Source organism: Ranitomeya variabilis, chromosome 4, assembly GCF_051348905.1.
Source record: "Ranitomeya variabilis isolate aRanVar5 chromosome 4, aRanVar5.hap1, whole genome shotgun sequence".
Taxonomy (NCBI): Eukaryota; Metazoa; Chordata; class Amphibia; order Anura; family Dendrobatidae; genus Ranitomeya; species Ranitomeya variabilis.
Genome location: NC_135235.1, coordinates 455,380,853 through 455,397,028, shown reverse-complemented (window position 1 = coordinate 455,397,028; position 16,176 = coordinate 455,380,853). Strand labels below are relative to the sequence as shown.

The 16,176-nt window shown below is 44.4% G+C and overlaps 1 protein-coding gene across 1 annotated transcript; it reads right to left on the bottom strand.

The window, feature by feature from the left end:
* Positions 1–662: 662 nt before the first annotated feature.
* On the bottom strand, positions 663–9,327 carry MANBAL (mannosidase beta like). Its single transcript, XM_077251598.1, has 3 exons — positions 9,101–9,327; positions 6,430–6,595; positions 663–1,577 (listed from the first exon to the last, which is right to left on the bottom strand). The coding sequence occupies exons 1-3, from the start codon at positions 9,172–9,174 to the stop codon at positions 1,470–1,472; spliced, it is 348 nt and encodes a 115-aa protein (XP_077107713.1). The 5' UTR covers positions 9,175–9,327; the 3' UTR covers positions 663–1,469.
* Positions 9,328–16,176: the final 6,849 nt, after the last annotated feature.

Below are 16,176 nucleotides of genomic sequence, written 5' to 3'. Positions count from 1 at the left end.
TAATCTGTATGCTAAGAGCGTTCTGAACTTGACCGGCACGGTATTAAGAGCCCCGCTACCAAGAGGAAATTAACCTTTTTCCACCCGGCAGCGTTTGGCATTCAATCACGGGGTGGCGCCATCGTGGGTTAAATGACCTGTAAAGAGCTGTAACTACACCCCGACACTGACTGACTGATAGCAGCTCAGCATTAGGGCCAATTGTCAGTCAGTGCTGGGGCGCAGTTACAGCGCCACTCCCTATACACAGAGCAGTCCCTCAACCCGCAATGGCGTCACCCCGGTTAATTTCCTCCCGGCGGCGGAGCTCTAAATGCGGGCGCTGGACAGGTTCAGAACACTTTTAACCTGCAGATCACCCAATATATGTAGGTTAAAAAAAAAAATTATGTGACAGGTTCCCTTTAAAGCTTGTCCACATGGTTCCAAGCATATCTGATGGGTCCAAAACAGTAGCCTTTTGATCTCAGATGGACTAATTAAAAGATATGGAACATAATAGTAGACTAGTAAGTATGAAGTAACAAAATAGTATACATTGCAGTAATCACCAGATCTTATGACTGCTCCTTCTATGAAAGAAGATGTCTCACAATAGCAGTAAGGCTCAGGAGTCCAGACACCGAACTACACGAGTGAAACAAGAAAAGACAATGAAAAAATCCAAATACATATTTATTGTACACTATAAGTTAACTATATAAAAAAAAATGTTGAGGGATTGAAATGTTGCGATCAATAAGGACCAGATGTGCATCCATACACATGCATGTCAGTATATTTTAGCTAAAATAAGATTAAATAATTAAGGCTTACATGGAAGATTTCTGCTTTCCTTGAATATTTTCTATATGGCAGATGTCGTGCATGTGTGTTCTTGACAGGGGTATTATCACCCTCGGATGGCGGGGAAAGAACAAGACAACACTGCCTCTGACTGATCTAGATCAGCGCCTTACAACCTGCGACTGTCCAATTATTGTAAAGCTACAGCTCTGGCAAGTTGTCACCACATTGTGCGAGTTGTAGCTTTGCAAACTGATGTGAAAAAAGGAAACAAACAAATGCATGGATTTGGGATAGAGGCATACCACGTAAGTAACATTTGCAGGGAGGGGGCCAATTGCACCTGTAATCTATACGTTTCTACAAGAAGTAGAAAAAGTAAGTGATTATTAAAGGTAAAAATACAAAGAATTTCACCATGTTCAATTTCTCAGCGATCTGTAGTGTACATGATGTCAGGAGTATTAGTTTCTACTAACACCATCAGAATTCCTAGCTATAAACATGCCCCTTAGTGTACATTTATTGGTAAGGGGATATGAATCCGCATAATGTCCCTATAATAACACTCAGCAATATGAAAAACAAGAAGTGTTGTCATAGGGATAAAGACAGTGTGAATGTCTGATCAGTCCAGGTAACGAAAAAAAATGACAAACAAAGGTTTTGTCTTTTCTTCCCGTTCATCGCTTTTTCTTTGTCTCTTTCTTTTGCTTTTTCCCTGCTGTCACCGGTACAGTCTTGGGTTTTTTCACCACTTCTGTGATTTTTGCTTCTGAAGTCTCAGTATCCTGTGTAATCAACAAAATAGCAAATATTAATAAGATGTAGGCAGAGCTACGACTACCAAACATTGAACAATCTATGAACCTCCAGACGAAGCTTGTAACCTAATAAACAGATGTAAGCCACAAATGATTGTTATGTGCAATTATGTGCCAGTGTTTCCATGTCCTGTTGTGTCCACTGTAGAAATGATGGCGCTGTTGTGTTCTGAGAACTCCTGGCTGCTGACACAGGTATCAGCTGATAGGCCGGGGTGCAGGGTGTCGCACTCCCACCTACCAGATATTAATGGCCTGTGAACATTTAAAAAAAGTGCTGCTGAATATACTGTATATAAAAATTCAAAATAACGGTCGAAATGAGTCACTTGTTATCACTTTTCCCTGACATGCGTATGGAATTTTAATGAAGATTAAATAAAGGATTCATATTTTTACATAAATCCAATATATTAAACTGGTACTGGGGAGCATATTTCTCTAAATTTTGCACATATAATAGGTAGTGGACAACCCCTTTAACAGAACAGTTGCACATCACAGTATCATTGCATGACAATAAAATTTCAGGGAAATCAATCTGTCAAGTTAGGAAACAGAAGGGAATGAGAGATAATTGCACCTGTTGTGCTGTAAATTAAAGAGACATCAGGAGCACTAGAGGGTCAATGGCCAAAAATGAATGGTTTTGCAGGTGGTGGCCTCAGGCAATTACTCTCTCCTTATCCTTCCTGATTGAGTCCTCTGAGCTTTTGCTAGAGTCCTTGTCAGTACTGGTAGCTTGAGGCACTACCTGGAGCCCATTCATTTTGCACAGGAAGCCCAGTTCCCCCAGTATGCCACATCCATATGTGCTAGAAAGTTTAGTCTGGAGCAGGAATTTGGATACAAGGAGAGCTGGAGAGGGAAATTGAAAAGCATGGTCCCAGCAACAGGACTGGTATCTGCTCCTCTGTATGAAAGGGATAGGAGAAGCACTATCAGGGCCCAGGCAACTGGTGTGCGTGTCTTGGGCAAAATTGTGAGGGTGGCTTCAGGACCCAACATCCTGAGGTGGGATCTGTGCTCACAGCCCAGCACTATACAGTTAGAATGGCATTCACTAAAGACAAACAGAATTGGCGGGTCCGCCATCGACTTCCCTTTCTCTTCAGTGATGAGAGCAGGTTCACACTGAGCATACGTGACAGACATGAAAGTCTGGAGATATGGTGAATTCTACTCTGTCTGGAAATCATCAAGCATGACCGGTTTAGCGCTGGCTCACTGATGGTCTGGGGAGGCATATTCTTGGAGGGTTGCCAAATCCTCCATGTGGTGGACCACAGTACCCTGATTTCTGTTAGGTACTTGGATTAAAGGGAACCTGTCACCCCCAAAATCGAGGGTGAGCTAAGCCCACCAGCATCAGGGGCTTATCTACAGCATTCTGGAATGCTGTAGATAAGCCCCCGATGTATCCTAAAAGAAAAGAAATAGAGGTTAGATTATACTCACCCAGGTGCGGTCCCGGTCCGGTCCGATGGGTGTCGCGGTCTGGTCCGGGGCCTCCCATCTTCATCAGATGACGTTTTCTTGTGGTCTTCACGCTGCGGCTGCGGCTGCGGCGTACTTTGTCTGCCCTGTTGAGGGCAGAGCAAAGTACTGCAGTGTGCAGGCGCTGGGCCTCCCTGACCTTTCCCGCAGCGTGAAGACCAGAAGAGGACGTCATCCTATGAAGATGGGAGGCCCCAGACCGGACCACGACGCCCACCGGATCAGTCCGCCCGCCCAGGTGAGTATAATATAACCTCTTTTTCTTCTCTTTCAGGTGACATCGGGGGCTTATCTACAGCATTACAGAATGCTGTAGATAAGCCCCTGATGCCGGTGGGCTTAGCTCACCCTCGATTTTGGGGGTGACAGGTTCCCTTTAAATCCTCAGCCATTGTCAGTCCTTAGTCTGGTGGTGTGGGTCCTGGGTTCCTCCTGATGCAGGACAATGTCTTGCCTTATTGTGTCTTGGATGACAAAGATATTGATGCTATTGGTTGGCCCTTATGTTCGCCACACCTGAATCAAATTGAGAACCTCTGAGTCATTATAGAACAGTGCATCCGAGGCGGCTAAATAGTGCAGGAGCTCACTGATGCCCTGATTCAGGTCTAGGAGAAGATCCTCGAGGACATTAGCCATCTCCGGAGGAGAATGACCAGACATCGTCAGAAGTGTGTACATGTACGCGGGAGCCATACACACTACTAAGTCACATTATGAGTTTTAGATGAAATTCATGCAAATTGGTTTCACCTGTGATTTGATTTATTACTTTGATATTCCAGGCGTTTTTGAAACCAGCACTCGTTTGGTTGATGATTTTGATCATTGAGTCGTAATTTTCATTTCAATGAATTACACAATTTATATCAGTAAAGACTTTTTTCCTCTTTAAGGTGGAGTATGTGATTAAAGAGATCCTGTAATTGTTTTGAGTAATGAATATCCCTATATTACCCTATTTTCAGTGTAAAAAAAATGATCAGCATAGGGACAGTGGATTACCTAGCCAAAAAACAATCCAACTGATGTCCCCAGCAAAAGCTTTGGAGATTCTAGCCTCTCCTCTCCCACATGTATCTGTGTTTCCTATACAGTTGTATATACCCGGCCACAAGCAACTCATCATCACTGCAGCCATCCAGCAGAATAACTACTACAGTTCTCATTGGAAATGTAAAATGGGTACATGGACTCCTAAGCTTCCTCATCGTGTTCTTAATAGGCTGTGGAGAGAACACATAGATAGGGATCATCTGTTTTGATATTGTGAACACTGACCCAGGGGTCCTGAAATCCTGGGGAGTGTGTATAGACTATAAATTTCCTCTAATAAAGCGATGTACTGTATTAGACTATACATGGTCCCCAGAGTGTCAGGAGCACAGGCTGCATTATTCATAGGATCAAAAGGAGAGGAGAAGTGGCAGCAATGTCCACTATCTATGTGCATCACTGGGTGTCAGGAGTGCTGACAGCAGATGTCCAAATAAGTAGTTCACACTTAAGGCCCCTTAAGGCCCCGTCTCACTTAGCGACGCTAAAGCGATCCTGACAACGATACGACCTGTCAGGGATCGTTGCTGCGTCGCTATGTGGTCGCTGGTGAGATGTCAAACAGTGAGATCTTCCAACGATCGCTGCTGCGATCTCACTGTTTGACATCTCACCAGCGACCTGTAGCGACCTGTACAATGATGTCACATGGGAGCTATTATGACGATTCAGTGTCTGAGTCGTCAACGAGGTCGTTGGTAAGGTGTCAAACACAGCGATGTGTGCTACCCAGCGGGACCTCAACGATCAAAAAAAGGTCCAGGCCATTCCGACACGACCAGCGATCTCACAGCAGGGGCCTGGTCACTGCTACGTGTCAAACATAGCGAGATCGCTACTGTGACTCACAAAACTTGTGACTCAGCAGCGATCTCGCTTAGTGAGACGGGGGCTTTAGAGACCCTGACACCCTGGAGAGTGCATAGATAGTGTATATTGTCCGCAATTTACATCACTATTGATCTAGTGAGTATGAAGCCAGCAATTCTGACCCCACTGACACCTGGAGTCTGTATAGTTAAATGCAGGAAGGTATAGTCTATACACTTTCCCCAATGGCTGCACTGTTCATTAGCTGGATAAAGAATTCAGGCAAAATACACTAAGTGCTCCCCATAATGCAATGTTCATACAATCAAAAAGGGAGTGGAGTAAAGGCCCCCAAACACGTTAAGACTAATGTTGGCCGAACCTTCCAATATCAACGAGTTCAGCCAGAAATCTAATATGTACGTGAGCGCCAGCCAGCTGATCATCAGAGAACATGTAAACTGGGCATATCCAATTTCGGGCTGCCAATCGCATTGTCTCCAGGAAATAAGCCGCCGCCATACTTCTCTGGCGACAGCTTTCTCAAAGAGAAAGCAGGACTGCTCAGCCGAATGAAAGTCTGCTAAGATGACTGTCGGCCAAGCCAAACAATCAGCCAAAGTATCTGTCAGCGACGGCCATCTAATGTGTATGGCCAGCTTAAGGCGTGATGCCGGGCAAGTGCTACCACCAAAACGGACAGGAATCTTCTGTTAACTGATGTCCTAATTTGTGGTAGGAAACAACATAGAATGCTTTGTATTGCATATGGCTGTTGTGTAGGCTGTGGGTTTTCATATTCGTGGAAAAATCACTTTAACAAGACTAGTCTGTGGACATGGCAAAGACATAGATTTTTCTTAAAAGGAACCTGTCAGCAGGATTGTGCACAATAACCTACACAGTGTCAGGTCAGCGCCGGTATACTGATTACAATGATACCTGGGTGATGAAATCTGTCTTGTGGTTGTTGTTTAATCTTTATTTGCAGCTTTGAGTTAATGATATGCTCGTGCTCCGGGGTACCTGCGCTGCAGCATAATCGCATGTGTACTGTGCATATAAACAATGTGATTGAGGTTACCTTGATATTTAAAAAAAATCCATTTGAAAATAGAGGTGATCTGATAGCTGCTACTGCCCCGGCGGCGCGATCTTGCTAGAGAAAAAAAAAAATTCCTCCTCCAAGATGGCGCTGCCATCGCATGTGCAGTAGTAGTAGATGGATTTCATCACCCAGGTATCATTGTAATCAGTATAACGGCGCCGATCTGACACTGTCTGCTGGTTACTGTGCACAATCCTGCTGACAGGTTCCCTTTAACACAGTTATTATAGGTAGGTGGTCACATTCTGTACTATGTAGGAAACCTGCATCAATAATCCTAAATCAACCACACTTTTCAGACTAGTATTTGGGATTTTGTGCCCAGTATGCAATTAAATGGTCACTCACCATTTCCTGTGACTTGCTCCCAGGGAATATAATTGCCAAGATGCAAATGAGCTGGAAAATTGCTCCACAAAAGAGTCCATAACGAAGCAAAGTCTCTAGGAAGGTCGGCTCTGGAATGTCAGGCGGCGAGAGATCCAGAGGTTCTGGCATTGTACTGGATGTCCGCCTAACAGCACGGAGAACAGTATGTTACACCCATGGATTTCGTATCTTACACATATCTGCATTCTTACTATGACTGCTGATTCATGAACAGTTCTACTAAATGGAAGGAGAAATACCACGCGGGTGTGAAAAGGGTGATGCTCTGGTGTAGACTGGCACTAGTGATGGGCGAACGTGCTCTGATAAGGTGTTATCCCAATATGCTCGGGTGCTAAGAGAGTGACTTCGGCATGCTCGAAAAATATATTCGAGTCCCCGCGGCTGCTTGTCTCGCGAGTGTTCGACAGCCACAACACATGCAGGGATTGCCTGTTTGTTAGGAAATCCCTGTATGTGTTGCATCGGTTAAACAGCCATGAGACAAGCAGCTGCGGGGACTCAAACACATTATTCGAGCATGCCGAAGACTCTGTTAGCACCCGAGCATATTGGGATAACCCTATCAGAGCACGTTCGCCCATCACAAGTTGGCCTCTCCTGCAGTTAGGATATTCTCACCTGAATCTGCCATGACGGGAAACCTTCACCCATCAGGTAATATTTACATGAGAGTGTTGTGTTATGGTTTTTTTTGCCAATGATTATTCCAATTTTTTTTTAGCACAGATTACTCAAAAAATTCTGAAAGATTGCAGGGTGTTTTTCTTTTTGCCATGAGTTTGTGATAATTATGGTACAAACAAAACACCTACAAAACTGAGTGAATACCCAATTAATAAAATATGACCTGCTGGCCTGGAGATTGGACCTTCTACAGTGTTTGTAATTGGCTGACTCTCAATATTTATTGCCTGCATATTCTGCAGAGCTATTGGCTATATCCATTAGTACTGTAGCCAATGAATGGAGCGGTAACGCACATATGTGAGTCATTCCTGAGTCATGTTTTCAGGTCCAGTAGTGGGAATTACTTTTTAAAAGGTTTGTCACCCCAAAACACTAATTCAACTACTTATACAGGTCCGTAGGGAACTCCTATAAAATCATACCTGTATCATAGATTTAGTTGGCAGAGAAGTACAATGTATTTAGTATGCAATCTATGGGGTTTTGGTACAACCTTGGCATGGCCTAGAGCTCAGTGCCCCCTACACCCCCTCAATTTGAATACTGAGCATTTAGCCATATCTTAATTGACTGAAGTCAAATAGTGGCTCTGAACCTCCATGGTGATACGGCAGGAGCCTAGCTGTGGTCAGAGTCAGTGCGCACACTTATCGCTGCCTCCTGCTTGCAATACAGTTCTGCAGACAGGAGCCAGTAATGACAATGGACACTGTGCAAGCGGCACATGGATTGGCTCCTGCAATGTTAGTGTCCATCAATTATTGGCTCTGAATCTCCACAGTGACACTGCAGGAGTCTAGCTGTGCTCAGTGTCAGTGTGAACGCTTACGCTGGCTCCTGCTTGCAATACAGTTCTGCATACAGGAGCCAGTAATGACAACGGACACTGTGGAAGCGGCACATGGATTGGCTCCTGCAATGTTAGTGTCCATCAATTATTGGCTCTGAACCTCCACAGTGACACTGCAGGAACCTAGCTGTGCTCAGTGTCAGTGTGAACGCTTACGCTGGCTCCTGCTTGCAATACAGTTCTGCAGACAGGAGCCAGTGATGAGGGCACACACTGTGGAAGTGGCACATGGATTGGCTCCTGCAGTGTCACGAGCCCATTCTCTTTGCTGGCTTCTGTCTGTGCCTAATGCTTGGGACTATACTACAAACAAGATTCAGAGATGAAAGTCCACAACAACACTATGTGAGCATAGCTTAGCTCCTGCAGTGTCCGTGTGGGCGCTCATTGATGGCACCTGTCTGCGTCCGCTGCCTGGTACTGTACTGAAGACTGTCACCACGAATGAGAGTGGAGCAGTGTCACAATGGAGCAGCTGATGGAGTTCAAGCAGATTCTTGATTTTTTTATTCTGGCAACTAAACACTGAAATTTATCCTACAGGTATGAGGTTTATTGGGGCTAATGGAATACACATCTGTATCAGTGGCCTAATTAGCATTTTGGGGGGTGACAGACTCCCTTCAAGTTTGTCAGCAGATAGAAATGACAACTTTGCAGATAGCTCAATTCAGGGCCCCCATAACCTATTACAATGGGGGCATTTCCCCATGTCTGTCATCAGTTGGATTGTGGCTAATATAATAGGCAGCCATTTTACTGGCACCAGACCGAGCCCATTATTAGTCTATCTGGCGCCGGTGACAACCATCATATGGAGGATTTGGAAGCCATTAGGGAGGAGGTCACAACACTAGTGTCTGTCAGACAGGACAGTCCAGGTGCCACCAGCATAAATATAGGACTGTCTATAGGAAAATGTGCAGCGTGGAATATGTTTGTGCTATAAAAACAATAATCGTAATTTTCAAGTAAACAGATTTTAGAAGCTGAAAAGTAAGGCTAGGGGACCATTATAGCCAGGCATAATAAGAGCACGTCCTCACAGACAGCCACCTACTGTATAATATACTGCATTATTACACTCACAGACAAAGGCAGCCGCAGCCCCGGCAGATCACCAGGAAGGGATTGTACAGCAGCAGGAAGTGACGAGCTGCCATGGATTGGGATTGTGCCGGGAGCAGTCATTGTGTCTGCGCCCATTGCACGCTGGTAAATTGGGACCGGTCTCCATAAAAATGGCGGCTGCGGCTCTGGTGCTGTGCCTCCTGCAGCCAAGTGTAGCCCGGCGCTGCACAGACTCTAGCTACTGTACCGGGGCCGTGCTGGGAGTTGTAGTTTCACTGAATGTTAACATCGAGATTGGGTTCAATCCATTATCCTGTAAATGTTGCACTGTGTATATTTCTCTGTGCGACAGCAACATATAAAATAAGGATAAATGTGCAACTGTGGCATATAGCACACCAAATATCTCAAATGGCTAGCTTGGCTAGTGAGGTTGGCGCCACTTATGAGGCGGGTGCTGTACACCACCTCATACATAGCTGGGGCAGAGATGGCGCTCACAGTATAGTTTATGGCTGTTGTAGCCACAACCATTAAAAACTGTGAAAAATGTAATAAGACCCTGAAAATCACTTATATGTGACAGCAGATGTCTGAATCTTCACAGCGCGTGCACTGCATACTGTCAGGAATCGGCAGTGGCGAGAGTAGGTGGTCATGTGTCTGCAAACGTGCGATTTGCATAAATGTAGCCACGAGTCCACTACATGTGTTCGGCCTCGCGCAATTCACTTGTGTTAGCGAGGCCACGCATGTCTAGTCGGAATGTGGCAAATATCATACTTGGGGGTCACGTGACCACCCTTTCTGATTGCCAGCGGCGGGGGATCCTGACAGTGTACGGTCACGTGCTGTGAGGATTCAGGAGTCTGCAGTCAAACCTGGACAACCCTTTAATTTTTGTGTTTGTTCTATAGACATAGCCGTACAAGGGTTTGTTTTATGTCAGAGAGTTGTGGTTGTGAAAGACTATTCATTTTAGCTAATATAGTGAAAAATGTCCAACGTCATTACGCAATCCAGCGCCCACTGCTGTACAGAATACAAGAGATGACGGAGCTACCCTGGATGGACAGCCTGGATTAGATGACTATAGCTTTTTTTTTATCTTATTTTTTCGTTTGCCAGTGAATAGGGGCTATTACAATAGGGGCTGGCTGTGGGGACATTCCAAGAGGGGCTGGCTGTGGGGCTAATGGTGGGGACATTACAACAGGGGCTGGCTGTGGGGCTAACGGTGGGGACATTACAAGAGGGGCTGGCTGTGGGGCTAACGGTGGGGACATTACAAGAGGGCTGGCTGAAGAGACATAACAAGAGGGCCTATAGGGGACTTCATATTATATGGGAGACTGTAGGGAACATTATATTGGGAGATATGAGGGACATTATACCTGGGCTTCAATGTATAGGGGATTGTGGGGGACATTATACTGGAGGTTAGGGACAGGTTGGCGGTTATTATCCGGTAACATCAGACAGTGTGGTGGTTAAAGATCATTAAGGCGGACATGGTGGAGGCCATATACCATTGAGGTATACAATAGGAGGGGTAAACCAAATGGGAGAGGATTCGGATAAACACACAATTCCCAGATCCACTCATGGATCTCCTGTAAAGTACACAAACTGACTGTTACTAATTCAGAACTCTCCTTCACCACCAATCCAGGAAGTTGTAGCTATCATTGTCAAGTGCCAGTGGCCAGCATATATACCAGAGGGGAGTGGCCAACACAGAACAGCTGAGACAATTCAGGATGGAGAACTGCAGGAGATCAACTGAACGGATTAACCCTCACAATGGCAGAGCGAGGATGATGAAGCAGTTCTAATCAGGGCAGGAGCTAGTGTAACCAGACACTGATCTTCTGGCCCCTTTCGGTCACGGTATCCCTGTGACATGGTCATTCTGGTGACATATTCATGTACTGGTGGTGGTTATAATAACCTATTTAATTACTGATTATAGCTCTGGTGCGTATTCATGTACTTTTGATGGCTCTGGTGTTCTATTTATGTACTGATGATTTTTGTTTCACATTCATGTATTGATGATGGTTCTGATGATGAAAGGCTAAGCAAACAGCTGCAGGCTGATGTTAATAGCCTAGGAAGGAGCCATGGATATGAGCCCCTTCCCACGCTAAGAACATCAGTCCTCAGGTGCCCCAGAAATGGCGCATCCATAAAATCTAGCGCTTAGTCTCACTCTTCTTACTTGCCCTGGTGTGGTGGCAAGTGTGATAATATTTATGGAGTTGATGTTAGTTTTGTAATGTCAGCTGACATCAAGCCCAGGGGTTAGTAATGGAGAGTCATCTATTAGACGCCCCCATTACTAACCCCCTAAATTAAAGTTAAAAAACACAGAGTAAAGTCCTTTTATTTGAAACTAGATGATGGCCCGATTCTAATGCATCGGGTATTCTAGAATATGTATAGTAGTACAGTACAGACCAAAAGTTTGGACACACCTTCTCATTTAAAGATTTTTCTGTATTTTCATGACTATGAAAATTGTAAGTTCACACTGAAGGTATCAAAACTATGAATTAACACATGTGGAATTATATACTTAACAAAAAAGTGTGAAACAACTGAAATATGTCTTATATTCTAAGGTTCTTCAAAGTAGCCACCTTTTGCTTTGATGACTGCTTTGCACACTCTTGGCATTCTCTTGATGAGCTTCAAGAGGTAGTCACCGGAAATGGTTTTCACTTCACAGGTGTGCCCTGTCAGGTTTAATAAGTGGGATTTCTTGCCTTATAAATGGAGTTGGGACCATCAGCTGTGTTGTGCAGAAGTCTGGTGGATGCACAGCTGATAGTCCTACTGAATAGACTGTTAGAATTTGCATTATGGCAAGAAAAAAGCAGCTAAGTAAAGAAAAACGAGTGGCCATCATTGCTTTAAGAAATGAAGGTCAGTCAGTCCGAAAAATTGGGAAAACTTTAAAAGTGTCCCCAAGTCCCTGATCGCAGTAGCGTGTCAGACACTGCGAGATCGTAACTATATCGCTAGAACGTCACGAATCGTGCCGTCGTAGCGATGAAAATGCGACTGTGTGATGGTACCCTTAGTCAGTGTGGGGTCTACATTCTAAACTACTCAAATCCAGCTAAACCAACAATCCTTCTAAGGACAAATTCCGGAGTATATAGGTTGCAGTGTTAGGTAGGCAGGGGAGTGTATGTCGCTCTGTACATATCAGTGCAAAGCCTGCAGGCACTGTATGTGTGTATATAGATATCATTGCATACATCAAGAGGGTCCATTCCATTACTATCTGCTGCTGCTGCTGCTACCTATAGCATATATTGACCGTATATACCTAGCCCCAGATATAATTGGCTAGGAAAATTTTTTTTCCTAGGTTAATAGGGATTATTTTATTGCAAAGCAATCCAGAGCCCTTTTTTCCCTGTTTGCTTTTTGAAACTGCACAATACAGCCAGATCCTATCCTTTTCCTAGCACAGCGTGAAAATCCAGCAATTTTAACCCCTTAATCCCATATGACGTACTATCCCGTCGAGGTGACCTGGGACTTAATTCCCAGTGACGGGATAGTACGTCATATGCGATCGGCCGCGCTCACGGCCGGGTGTCAGCTGACTATCGCAGCTGACATCCGGCACTATGTGCCAGGAGCGGTCACGGACTGCCCCCGGCACATTAACCCCCGGCACACTGCGATCAAACATGATCGCAGTGTACCGGCGGAACAGGGAAGCATCGCGCAGGGAGGGAGCTCCCTGCGTGCTTCCCTGAGACGATCCGTACAAGGCGATGTACTCACCTTGTACCGAGAGTCTCCTCCCTGCAGTCCCCGGATCTAAAATGGCCGCGGGGCTGCATCCGGGTCCTGCAGGGAGTACTTCCGGGTCCACAGCAGGCGCTGGTAAGCCTGCACGGCTGTATGTCAGATCGCTGATCAGACAGAGTGCTGTGCAAACTGTCAGATCAGCGATCTGTGATGTCCCCCCCTGGGACAAAGTAAAAAACTAAAAAAAAAAAAATTCCACATCTGTAAAAAAAAAAAAAAAAAAAATCCTAAATAGAGAAAAAAAAAAATATTATTCCCATAAATACATTTCTTTATCTAAAAAAACCCCCCAAAAAATAAAAGTACACATATTTAGTATCGCCGCGTCCGTAACGACCCAACCTATAAAACTGTCCCACTAGTTAACCCCTTCAGTGAGCACCGTAAGAGAAAAAAAAAACGAGCCAAAAAACGCTTTATTATCATACCGCCGAACAAAAAGTAGAATAACACGCGATCAAAAAGACGGATATAAATAACCATGGTACCGCTGAAAACGTCATCTTGTCCCACAAAACACGAGCCACCATACAGCATCATAAGCAAAAAAATTAAAAAGTTATAGTCCTCAGAATAAAGCGATGCCAAAATAATTATTTTTTCTATAAAATAGCTTTTATCGTATAAAAGCGCCAAAACATAAAAAAATGATATAAATGAGATATCGCTGTAATCGTACTGACCCGAAGAATAAAACTGCTTTATCAATTTTACCAAACGTGGAATGGTATAAACGCCTCCCCCAAAAGAAATTCATGAATAGCTGGTTTTTGGTCATTCTGCCTCACAAAAATCGGAATAAAAAGTGATCAAAAACTGTCACGTGTCCAAAAATGTTACCAATAAAAACTCTGTGGACCAAAATATGGAAAAATTATAGGTCTCAAAATGTGGAGACGCAAAAACTTTTTTGCTATAAAAAGCGTCTTTTAGTGTGTGACAGCTGCCAATCATAAAAATGCTATATAAAAAATACTCTAAAAGTAAATCAAACCCCCCTTCATCACCCCCTTAGTTAGGGAAAAAAAAAAAAATTAAAAAAATTTATTTATTTCCATTTTCCGGTTAGGGTTAGGGCTTGGGTTAGGGCTAGGGTTAGGGTTAGGGCTAGGGTTAGGGCTAGGGTTGGGGCTAGGGTTGGAGCTAAAGTTAGGGTTAGGGTTGGGGCTAAAGTTAGGGTTAGGGTTGGGGCTAAAGTTAGGGTTACGATTGGGGCTAAAGTTAGGGTTAGGGTTCGGGCTAAAGTTAGGGTTAGGGTTTGGATTACATTTACGGATGGGATTAGGGTTGGGATAAGAGTTAGGGGTGTCTCAGGGTTAGGGGTGTGGTTAGGGTTACCATTGGGATTAGGGTTAGAGGTGTGTTTGGATTAGGGTTTCAGGTACAATTGGGGAGTTTTCACTGTTCAGGCACATCAGGGGCTCTCCAAACGCGACATGGCGTCCGATCTCAATTCCAGCCAATTCTACGTTGAAAAAGTAAAACAGTGCTCCTTCCCTTCTGAGCTCTCCCGTGCGCCCAAACAGGGGTTTACCCCAACATATGGGGTATCAGCGTACTCGGGACAAATTGGACAAAAACTTTTGGGGTCGAATTTCTCTTGTTATCCTTCGGAAAATAAAAATTTGGGGGGCTAAAAATCATTTTTGTGGGAAAAAAAGGATTTTTTATTTTCACGGCTCTGCGTTGTAAACTGTAGTGAAACACTTGGGGGTTCAAAGTTCTCACAACGCATCCAGGTAAGTTCCTTGGGAGGTCTAGTTTCCAATATGGGGTCACTTGTGGGGGGTTTGTGCTGTTTGGTTACGTCAGGGGCTCTGCAAATGCAATGTGGCGCCTGCAGACCAATCCATCTAAGCCTGCATTCCAAATGGCGCTCCTTCCCTTCCGAGCTCTGCCATGCGCCCAAACAGTGGTTTCCCCCCACATATGGGGTATCAGCGTACTCAGGACAAATTGGACAACAACTTTTGGGGTCCAATTTATCCTGTTACCTTTGTGAAAATACAAAACTGGGGGCTAAAAAATAATTTTTGGGAAAAAAAAAAGAATTTTTCTTTTCACGGCTCTGCGTTATAAACTGTAGTGAAACACTTGGGGGTTCAAAGTTCTCACAACACATCTACCAAGTTCCTTAGGGGGTCTACTTTCCAAAATGGTGTCACTTGTGGGGGGTTTTAATGTTTAGGCACTTCAGGGGCTCTCCAAACGCAACATCGTGTCCCATCTCAATTCCAGTCAATTTTGCATTGAAAAGTCAAATGGCGCTCCTTCCGTTCCGAGCTCTGCCATGCGCCCAAACAATGGTTTACACCCACATATGGGGTATCAGCGTACTCAGGACAAATTGCACAACAATTTTTGCGGTCCAATTTCTTCTCTTACCCTTGGGAAAAAAAATTGGGGGCAAAAAGATCATTTTTGTGAAAAAATATGATTTTTTATTTTTACGGCTCTGCATTATAAACTTCTGTGAAGCACTTGTTGGGTCAAAGTGCTCACCACACCTCTAGATAAGTTCCTTAAGGGGTCTACTTTCCAAAATGGTGTCACTTGTGGGGGGTTTCAATGTTTAGGCATATCAGGGGCTCTCCAAACGCAACATGGCGTCCTGTCATGGTTCCCAATGGCAAGGGAACGTAAGAAACATATAAATAACGAACGAGCTCTCGGGTGATGGAAACTCGAGTTGACCGTGAGCTAAATCTACCACACAACTAATAGTAGCCAGGGAGCATACCTACGGCTTCCTAAATGCCACGCGCCAGCCGGAGGACTAACTACGCCTGGTAGAGGAAGAAACAGACCTGGCTTACCTCTAGTGAAATTCCCCAAAGATGATAGCAGCCCCCACATATATTAACGGTGATTTCAGGGGAAAAGACATACACAGTATGAAAGTAGATTTAGCAAAGAGAGGTCCACTTACTAGATAGCAGAAGGATACAAAAGAGGACTTCACGGTCAACTGAAAACCCTTTCAAAAAACCATCCTGAAATTACTTTAAGACTCCTGTGTCAACTCATCACACAGGAGTGGCAATATCAGACCACAAGAGCTTCCAGCAACAGAAAATGACAAAACTGTACACTGGACAAAAATACAAAAACGATAAGGACAATAAGTCCACTTAGCTGATCAGCAGACTAGTAGCAGGAACATGCAACCGAAAGACTCTGGTTACAATGATGACCGGCAAGGAAATGACTGGAGAGCAAGGCTAAATAGGAAACTCCCAAACACTGATGGAAGCAGGTGAACA

Bases quoted from the DNA above. Each gene is read 5' to 3' on its own strand.
- MANBAL (XM_077251598.1), bottom strand. From the start codon at position 9,174: ATGGCAGCTCGTCACTTCCTGCTGCTGTACAATCCCTTCCTGGTGATC. The intron at 6,596-9,100 runs GTGAGTGTAATA...CCGTGCTGTTAG, and splicing joins GGCTGCGGCTGCCTTTGTCT to GCGGACATCCAGTACAATGC. The intron at 1,578-6,429 runs GTGAGTGACCAT...TTGATTACACAG, and splicing joins GGAGCAAGTCACAGGAAATG to GATACTGAGACTTCAGAAGC.